General features: G+C 39.0%; 1 protein-coding gene across 2 annotated transcripts in view; it reads right to left on the bottom strand.

The window, feature by feature from the left end:
• Nucleotides 1–527: 527 nt before the first annotated feature.
• AGPAT5 (1-acylglycerol-3-phosphate O-acyltransferase 5) overlaps nucleotides 528–10879 on the bottom strand; it is a 29955-nt gene continuing 19603 nt past the window's right edge. For both annotated transcript variants that reach the window (XM_028722380.2, XM_028722382.2), the window contains exons 7-9: nucleotides 10554–10715; nucleotides 5195–5318; nucleotides 528–4283 (exon numbers count right to left, since the gene is read on the bottom strand). In XM_028722380.2, coding sequence (XP_028578213.2) covers nucleotides 4058–4283; nucleotides 5195–5318; nucleotides 10554–10715 — 512 coding nt within the window. In that variant the 3' untranslated portion in view covers nucleotides 528–4057. The remainder of the gene's footprint in view (nucleotides 4284–5194; nucleotides 5319–10553; nucleotides 10716–10879) is intronic.

The raw sequence follows: 10879 nt of genomic DNA, 5'->3' as shown, positions 1-10879 counted from the left end.
GTGCAATTAACAAAAAAAGTGAGTCCCTGGCAGGGGATGGTGCCGTGGACCCCCTGAGTGTGTTCTGCGGACCCTCGGGGGTCCCCAGATCCCTAAATGGGATCCACTGCTCTAGAGCACCCAAACTCTGTTAAAGCCCCACTTTCTGAACCAGAATAAAACAATGTAAATCTTCACATTTTTATTGTGGAATGTGTGCAATTGTGATAATGATGAACACTATGCAGGCCAACACAGTTGATAAATGCCTCCAAAAAGAAAACACTCAAACAAAACCAAGTTGAGCCAATGTAGTGGCCATGAAGAAATTCGGAATACCTTGGAACATCACAGCCGTGCCATGCAATATACATGTTTGTTAAAGGCTTAAAGCGCACTTTAAAACCAAGCAACGCCTTGTAACTATTGAGACTGACTTTTCACAGAATGGGCCAGACACAGCAATCATTTGTGAAAGTTTGTTCCAGTTTCAATATTTACTTACGATCACACACATTCAAAATCAATAAAATAATCCTTCAAAGAAGTTTCTACTGGAATGTATGTTTAATTTAATCCTGGCATCAACTCTTTAAGTTTCCAGAATGTGAACAAACAGTATCTCTTCCACATAAGCACAGATCATAACCCTTTCAATGAGAGAGGGAGAGATTTCACATTTAAACTGACAAGAGAAGCTGTCAGTTCATTTCCCAAAGAAATATTTATGTGAGCTGCAAGAAACATTTCTGTGAACTACATAATTACCCCAATTCAAAATAGAGACTTTCTACAAATGCAAAATCACCAAACCGCTCTTTGGTACTTCTCTCTTACCTCACTGCTTTTGCAATGCAGTTTGCAGTTTGAACTTATTACCAGCCAGCAAATGTGCAATATTCGAAACCATTTACGGAGTGAAACTCTTTCCGAACAACTGAGACCAAACCAGAAACACCAATTAGCAAAATGAATATGGTGAACACAACTATTATCAAGTAATGCTGACAGGGGGGGAAATCATTTTCAAAGGAGCCTATTTTCATTGCACATTTACAATCCCCTTTCTAATTATGCCTTTGTGATACTCAAAGGAATTTAAGCAGATTAGAACCAGGAGTTTTAGGTAAAGTGACTTTTGAAACTTTCACAGCCATTTTTTTTTAAAAAAATAGATGTGAAATACAAAAGTACTAAGATTTATCCAGTGGAATATCGAGAGCAGAACAGGCAACTAAGCCAATTGTACTCCAAGTTGCCAATAGCATCCATGCCTTTAAAACTCATCTGGCTCTGCAAGAGTGTGGGACTTGTGTGGGACTTGCTTCCTCATGGTGTAACCCCACACATGAGGGTCAATCCACCATATGGGTGGGGCTAATTATGTGCATCTTTCGTACCCAATCACTTTGCTCCTGGCTCAGTTAGTGTTGCCCATCTGATGGTCCCTTGATTCACACAAACCTCTGCAGCATGAGATCACACCATGAGGAAGCGACTCCCGTATGTCTATGGCTACACGTGGAATGTGGCCTTGCTTACTCCTTGCCACAAATAAATGCTCCATCAAAATGAGGCGATTCAGTTCTAGTATTCCTGTCAGGCAAGGCAAAGGGACAATCACATTGTCTGCCCTTAGTTTTGTTCTCTTACAAAGGCCCTCTTCAGATGTCAAAAGAGCCATTCAGTGTGAAAGTCTGAAGGGTGTGCACGTTCTTTGTTTTTGCAGAATTACAACCCTGCAGATGAAAACTTGTATCTCGACTGCTGTAGCAGCAGGGCATCCAATAAAGTTATATTCATTGACCCAATTTACATTAAAGGTTAGTGGTGACCTGTCCATATAGAGTAAGGTATTAAAACTCTGAAAGTTCAGAAACAATAGTAACAGGAGTAGGTTGCCACACTGCTTTTAAAAAATTATAAGTCAATATCTACTTATGTTCTGAAATAGCAGCCAATGCCTCAAATTAATAGCAATTTTTAAATAAACAAATCATGGGGGAAGCTACATCAACTTGCCAAAGATATTAAGTTTAAAATAAAGCTTCGCGAAGGAGATGATTTGTGTCCCAGATAATCTGGAATCTGTGAACAGTTGAAATGTTTCTGTTCAACTTCCAAAGAATTGTTCTGCCTCATTAAATTTAAGCAGCTTGTTTTAGTTGTAGAGTTGAACCCATAGGTTTCCGGACTGTTTGATAGGCAAACCATTAACAAAAAAAGCTTTACAGTAAAACTGGAAGGCAATTCCGCAGGTCTAGGACACAGAGATTGACGGCATATCCTTTCTCAGAGGCTACAAACCCAACACATTGTTCTTCCATAGATTATTCCATTAACCAGCAGGTCTGCTCTAGTAACCAGAAGGCAGAATAATGAAATAGATGAACATCTGAAATGAAGTATACTATACAATTTCAGGAGAACACACAAGAACAAGGTGTTTCTTACTCATCATAGCTGAAGCTAAACGCATTTAATATTTTAAAAATCTAAGACAAGCATTTTAGTTCATGTTGGGTCTTAAACAATTCCAAGGCCAACAGAAACTTCTTGTGAAAAAAACTCGGAAAGATAAAAATAGCCTCTAATCTTTTTCCATTTTGATAGTGGAATCTTGATTTTTTTGTTTTTACAAAATAATAGATACGAAATAGAATCCCTTCCCTTAGTTGATACAGAATAATTAGCCCCATGACAACAGGAAATATTTTCCCAATATATCACCAAATAGCAACAAGAACCACTGGCTCTTACAAAACACATTGGTGAGTGGATTAAATACTAATAGAATATGCATCTCTCACTATTATTCTACAGTGCAAAACTGCATACTTCAAGTTCAAGTGCACGCCAACTGTGAAAAGCTTTGGAAATACCCCAAAATTACAGTGTTAAATGATCAGGCTGTGAAATATTAGGTTATATTTAAGATCAGTAGATTAAAAAGGCACATAGTCTACATTTTGGCAAGAACACATTGATGTTCCTTGTTACCATAAAATATACTCCAAGCTGCACAGCAGCATCAATCATGGCAAGGCACATTCATTTGGTTCCATATGGCTCGGGACCACTTCACACAAGTCAATGTTTCACCAACACTTGTTTCCCGACTGGTGTATTCACAGCAAAATATTCACAAGTAACACTATATGGTTGCTCCTGATAAAAGCGATCGTTTTCTTTGTGGACAAAACACCCCATGTGAAGTGGTCCTGGGGTAACAGGAAACTGGAATGTGCACTGCTGTTTATGGCACACATATTATGACTTAAACTAATTGTGTAGCTGAAATGTACCAATATGCTCTTTGCGAATCTAGGTAGGTTACAACCAAGACAGCCTCAATTATCGACTTACTAGTTGAACATATTGTATATATAAAATCATTTATGCACCAGCACAGGGTGTTTTAAATCAAGAACACAAGCCTTTTCGAGAATAAAATTAAACATGTTGCAAACAAAAACTAAGCCATCTAGTTATATAATTAAATCATGCATATGTTAAAGTAATTTCCACATGAAGAGTTTTTACCCATATTTTTTCTTAAAAAATAGCTTTTCATGTTCTACCAATTGCTTTGTAAATTTGAGAAACTCAATTTAAAAAGGAAAAAAAAAGGGAACAAATGTGCTGGGAGATATTAGCTTTGGTTTTTAGTTTGTGACGCAGCTGTGATAATTTCCATAGTGAACTAAAGAATGTGGGTCAGGAATAAATATATAAACCTAAAGTAATATCAGTAAATACATTCAGAGGTCCACTTCAGCTGTTTATCTATAATCACATGTTCTACTAAATCATGTGCAGATAGATAGATATCCATCATGGAGGGAAAATGCATTATAATTCTGGCTCTCTGTTGCTTTTTCTGGGGGGGGGGGGGGGAATCAGGAGCATAATTACATATACATGTTCTCCACACTGACCATGGCAGATTTAGGGCACAAGTCTCAATTCATCCAATGTTCCATGAATAAGGCTTTATTTACATTTTATAAATTCAGGAAAGAGTTTGATGTGATGTGCAAGACAGGAGAATAATGTCACTGGTTGTAGGTGCAGAACCTTATGCTTTAACGCTGACCCACAGACAGCCAAGCAAAGTTCCATAGAGCCATGTTTTCACGTACAGTTTTCGTCCAGATTCTGTCAGCAGCATACCGACAGTCAGCCCACTTAAAAACAGCAAAGATGGCAAAGTTTTCTTGAGACTTAGTTTGGAACGGACACATTTCCCAGGGAACTTGTTCCTTCTTTTAGAATCTTTTGCATCATAAAATTCTATTAGCAACCTAGGAGCAAAGAAAGGATAAAAAAAAAAGGTAACAGGCTTATCATAGTTTGGTGATGAACACAAATGTCACACAAGTGATCATGTGCAAATAGTAATGGGCAGAGGTAGCTGTTGCACTGGCAAACTTCATTATGTGAATTGGACACTTTTAGACTCAAGTGAGGAGAACAGCCTGGCTTTGCCCAGGTAGGCTATGTAGCAAATGGTCATGTAAATCCAGCCTGGAATAGCAAGCAAAGATAATTCACTATTCATCAGTTTATCTCTATCCTAAAATGTATGCTCTAAAAACATTGTGCTTTGTAGTTTTTGGTGCTTGAGAATTTTATACTCCGAAACACCCATGGAAGTAAATTTAACCTGAGAGAAGGTGAGCAGACTCATAGCCACAAAGAAGCTTACTATAGGAACCAAGATTTGAAGCTCTGCTTCCCATATCCAAATCCAACTCCTTGTCCACATTGGCTATATTAACTCGTGGGCATCCACACATTTATAAAATATAAGCAAAAGGTCTGTGGGAAACATTTTAGATTGGATCCAAACTTTGTTCCCACCAGCAGAAGTACCCCCTGAATGAAAGCAAAGTCTACTTTCCCTACTCCTCCCGTAGCATAGAGCACCACCTCTTTCTTGTTCCGGAAGGTTCTCCAACCTTTCAGAAGAGCGTAATAGGGGGTGCTAGATGAACAGGCAAAAGAGGTCTCTACCTTCTCCACCAGCAGCACCCCTTTGCTGGATCAGAAGCTTTTCCAGAAGGTGCCTTTCCAACCATGGAAGGCAAAATCTGGATCCAACCCTTCACTGATGGTATGCAATAACCAGTTAAGATTTTGTTGAGTTCTGTGGAACTTTCAAGCCGTATTAATGCTGCTCCAGAAGCAGTGTCACATCACTGTATTTACTTACTTATCCTTGATTTCAAAACGTTCGTGAAGCCACCTTCTCATATACATCTGTTCTTCAGGAATATCTTTGAGTGCAATGCGATCAACATAAATATGGATTCTTGGACACTCCTTACAAAGGAAGTCTACAAAACCCAAAAGAGCATCATGAATACACTTGTCCCATCAGCAGCAACTCCACTGTCGTTCAGTAAAATTAAAGCCAAGTCCAGTAATTGTGCAGTGTTATTCAGCATTCTTTAAAAGAAACAGGCTTTTGAAAATTACTCCAAGGTCGGAACTTTGAGTAACAAGATCACAATTCGTTTTATATTTTTTTTTATTTAAAAAAACTTTTTTTTAGGTTGCTTTTCAAGGTAAGTACTCTCACAAGGCAGAGTATAACACCACTGTTTCCATCCATGTTCAGAGACATTAATGTCTACTTAAACCTTAGATAATGTATGAAATATACCGTATTTTTCGCTCTATAAGACGCACCAGATCACAAGACGCACCTAGTTTTTTGGAGGAGGAAAACAAGAAAAAAAATATTCTGAATCTCAGAAGCCAGAACAGCAAGAGGGATCACTATGTAGTGAAAGCAGCAATCCCTCTTGCTGTTCTGGCTTCTGAGATAGCTGCGCAGCCTGCATTCGCTCCATAAGACGCACACACCTTTCCCCTTACTTTTTAGGAGGGAAAAAGTGACAGCAAAAAATACGGCATTTTTTCCCTTTTAAAATACTTTTCCAATCTAAAAAATAGAGGGTAGGAGTGTTACTTTCATAAGTGCCACTGAAGTGGACACATACATTCTCTCTCTTTCTTTGGTTATTGAAGTCAAAATCACCACCTTCTTCTAAAACTTGCACAAATATATGAAACTGTTAGGAACATAAGAAGAGCACATCTGGATCATGCCCATCAAGTCCAATATTTTGTTCCCACAGCAGCCAACCAGGTGCCTAATGGTTTACAGTTCAGTATAGGAGTTGTGAAAATCAACACACACAAACTAAAAACCCAACTTCAGGTGCACATATGAAAGCTACTAAATCCATTTGATCTTGAGTAGTATTTCGGGCGGCAGGGAAGGGAGGAGAGAATCACGAATAATCCCACAGGGTTAAAGTTCAGAGCCAGCAGGAACAAGATATGACTTGTAAGTCGCAATGAAATTCAGGAATGCAGAAAACGGAACACGAGAACCGTAGTATGTATCGTTAAGTGAATTCTGATACCAAGAGCACTAGGCACAGCTGAAAGGATTTTAAACCATGACCTTAGTTTCACTTTTGTTGATGGTTTGTGTGTTTTAGATGTCCATTAATCACAAAATACCATTCTGCAGGAACAATATAAATAATAATTTGCATCCTTCTGATTTTATTTAGAATGCAACATGGAAGAAAAGTGGACACTGGGGACTTCTGCACTCCTTCCCTTTTAACTCGCACGAGTATTTGAGGTATGTGCCTCTCCATACTTCTGCCACACACTGGCAGGTCAGGAGCATCTATCATTACAAGAGGTGCATGTTGCCTTTGCCCTAGCTGAGGTTATTTTAGGGTCCTGGGCAGGCGCAAGCGATGCAAAGCAATCTCATTTAGCTCTTCGCCATCCAAGTGCCGATTTGCCCTGCAAATCCTTGAAATGCATTATATCTTGGGTCGCCGTTTCAACCGTGTCAGTGCTGTACTCATGGGATAAAGCAAAAAGGACATTCAGACTTAAAAGGATTAAGAAACAGAATTTGAGTTTTACTCTTAAATATAGAGGTCTGGATGGAAGAAAAATGGACTTTCTTGAGATAGAGCTTTTTTAAGATTGGGTGTTTGAAGCTAAAGATTACCAAGAAAACCGGCAAATGGAGCTGATAGCAGTTAGACTGATGGACATTGGGGATCGATACTGGGAAAGGGGGGAGGGAGATTTGGAATCCAAAGGGTGTAAAATTATATTTTGAATCTTTTTTTTAAATTTCTTTTAATTTTTGTGTGTATTAAAAAGGGGAATTCGTGGAAGGGAATTGGGGTCGTTCTTAGGGGGGGGGGAAATTTAATGTTGAAAGAAGGTGGATTTTTAAGGGAAAGTGATTATATAAGATGAACTAAATTGAATATTGGGTTAAATATAATAAGTTTTAAATTTGGGGTAAAAACTTGTGGAACTAATCTAATGGAAATGGAATACAAGAGGGGGAGGGGTGGGGAAGTCCTGGAAAGATGTTAATGAAAATAAGGTTTTAAATGCTTTTTTCCTTTTTATGTTTTGGATTTTTTGGAAACTTCAATAAATATGATTAAAAAATAAAATAAAGCAAAAAGGAAGGCGCAACATAAAATCAAAACTGCCTCATGGCAGTCCTCCAGCTCTTCGTCCAAAGTGTGGAAACCACTGTGGGAGAAACTGCCACTCTCACTTCTGCATACTATGTTACCCTTAGCCTTAATACCATTCTAATTTTAAAAAAACGAATAGTCAATGCAGTTGCGAGAACGAAACTCTTGATTATATCCAGTTGACCAAGGAACTATTTTAATTGTACGCAGTTCATCTTAGCGAGACTAATTCATTCTTTTTTCAAAAGACACAATGTCACTGTAACTACTTTGGCTTACCAGTGGATAAGAACAATTTATGGCATTCCTGTTTTTGTGGAGGAACAGCTGGATTCTATCATAAGAGCCACTAAAGGTTGCGTAGTCCCATGACCCTTAATTTCACATCGGCTCAACTCCCCAAAGGCTTATGTAATTAAGCTAAAAAAACCAAACCCCATTGCAACAATTCATTAAGTACAAATTACATCCAACTTCAGGAATATTGGCTTGAAATGCCAGCATTTGATGGGTTGCTTAATTCTTCCAAAGTTGCCAAAAGGCTATTCTTGGAAGGAGGAATAAAACAAAACACTCCCTCTGCAAGAAGCAACATAATTAAGAACCATACATTACCCCTCAAGCTTTTGATTAGGGACAACTTTCTTGCTGTGAATCAGAAACTGATTAGAATGTGTTAGGCAAATTCTCATGGGAACAAAAGCGCAACCAACTTGAAAGGAACTATTTCTAGGATGGCTTTCAGTCATAGGGAATAAAAGGAGTAGAAACTAAACATCAATGAGCATCTGTGTTTGCTTGCAGAAGTACCATAATCATGAGAAACGGGAGGAAAAACTAAGATAATTTCAGATAGATTAAATGGCAAGAACACCAAAACCATTAGCACTACAATGTTTCTACTACTGGTACCAAGGAATGGGAATGAATCGTAATGTGACACAGTGTTCTTCATCCATTATCTCCAAAGAAGGATAAAAAGAAAGCAAAGTACAAAACTATCCAAAAGGTTACAGGCTCAGAGACAAGTAGCAGTTTGAGTCTTGTCAAATGGGTTTTTGTTTTGTGTGATACATTAAAAGACTAATACTAAAATATAAACTAGCTTAAATGCATTACAATTTTTGAAACAGGAAAAATCCCGCCTAGGAGTACCCACAAAATGACTGAAGTCACCCGTTTGTTTTGACAAAAGAGGTGATATTATTAAATATATTGGTAGCCCCTGCACCCGATTTCATCACAGGCCAAGAGTTGACATGTAGGTTTTAATCTAAAACAGTGATTGAAGGGCTGTTTTCCAAAATTAATGAACACTAGGTCAGATCTTGCAAGTATGCCAAAGGCAGAGTGCAATAGGAAAGAGGGATGATTTCGAAGTTTCTAGTATTTTGAGACAGAGAAGTGACCCAGGAGATAGGGACAGATATCCACAGTTCTTTAAAGAGGGCTTAATCTCCCAAGGTTAGGGTAGATGCTGCAATCACTGCCACATTGAAAGATGCTGCGAACCACCCCATGATCACCCACAATGAAAAAGGGGGTAAGCTTCAGATAAATCAGATGTGGGGAAACGCTGGCCCTTCAAAGGTTCTTGTACTACCACTGGCCATGTTTGCTGATGGGAGCTGCAATTCAACAAGACCTGGAGGGCCAAAGTCCCCCAGGTCTGAGGTAAATGGACCCGACATTACTTTCTAGTCAGGAATAATGGGATGGACATTAAGTACCAAAATTAACATCAGAACAGGGAGAGCGTGTGACTTCCCACCAGTCTCCTGAACAAGAAGTATATTAAAGTATATTAAAAAATATTTTGGACCGTCCTTCATCCCCATGGATGAGAATAATCACAACAAAAGATTAAGTCGAAATCTTCATAAAACCCATTTTGAGACAGCTAAAAATTACGAGCAGAAAAGCCTACATGAACTTAAAATACCTGGTCAGAGAACCTCAGAGGTCACCCATTTTCTGATTGCAAGAAATGTGTTGCCACCCAGTCTGCACTAAAAAACCTCTCATGAAGATGATTCAGACACCTGGTAATCAGTTTCCCCCCAAGCACTGAATGAAGGTGAACAGTCACAACCATCTCAAGTTTGCTTGCCCAAGAAGGGGATATTAGCAACTGGGCAGTAGTTGTCACAAACCTCAGGATTGTCCTCTTGAGGGCTTACACCACCGCCTCCTTTAAGGCAGCTGGCACAGAAGCGTTTAACTTCTATTCCCCCCCCCCCAAGTGAATTTTTATTGTTTTCCTTACATATTCTTTTCCAACAAATTGTAATAGCACCCTACATTCCCTTTGACTCTGCCGAGTCGCGACCCCGCTCCCTCCCCACAACTGGTATATTTATCCTCTTTCCATCACGCACATCATTCTCATATCAGTACTATTATACATTGGAGGTATTATGTCAATCCTGCTAGTGTCTTGACCTCTTTACAATTCTTCTTTAAATATTCAATAAATTTACTCCAGTTATTTTGGTATCTTTGATCTCCCTGGTCCCGGATCCTCCCTGACAGTTTGGCAAGTTCTGCATATTCTGTCAACTTCGCCTGCCACTCCTGAATAGTTGGTATATCTTGTGCTTTCCATCTTTGGGCCAGAAGGGTCCTTGCGGCAGCTGTAGCATACATGAACAAATTTTGATCTTCTATTTTAATTTCTGTTCCTATTAAGCCTAATAGACACGCTTCCGGTCTTTTGGGGAAAGTATATCTAAATTTTTTTTTTGAGTTCATTTTAAATTGATTCCCAAAATTTTTTTACCTTATCGCAGAAGCGTTTAACTTCTAGACCAACCCAACCAACCTCTTCTGGCTGGTTTTTAAAAACTATGATGGGCAAGAGTTGAGATACATCATTGGCCCAAACCTTCCACAAGTGCTTTGTTCACATCCCTGTATACTAGGCCCCGCCCACCTGTCAAATATGGCTTGTGGAGGGTTGGCCACAATTCGGTCCAACCCGCTGTCCAAAACAGACTCCCCATTCTTGCTTAATTTAATTCAACGTCACCTACTCACCTGTCATGGATGGAGCCACTTTCCTTTGTCCTTTCTGGTCCACAGTACCTTCATATGCTACCGTAATGTCATAAACTGCATCTAAGTAGGTCCTCATCGAATCAATTGCAACGTGAGTAGCCTTCACCCGTGGAGTCAGTACATGTTTTAATACAGCAAGTCCTAAGCAAGAGAAAAAGTATACTGAAAATGTATTAAAAGTGGCTTTTTCTCCTGGAGAACTGAAGCCTCCAGAGTATAATGATAGGGTTACATATTAACTCCTGTTTGTCTCTAGTTTGCAGGTCACATTAAATTAGGGGTCCAGTCCGCACATAACATCATGT

This window comes from Podarcis muralis, chromosome 3, assembly GCF_964188315.1.
Source record: "Podarcis muralis chromosome 3, rPodMur119.hap1.1, whole genome shotgun sequence".
Taxonomy (NCBI): Eukaryota; Metazoa; Chordata; class Lepidosauria; order Squamata; family Lacertidae; genus Podarcis; species Podarcis muralis.
Note: the sequence above shows the minus strand (reverse complement) of the source record. Positions and strands in the feature narration are given on the sequence as shown.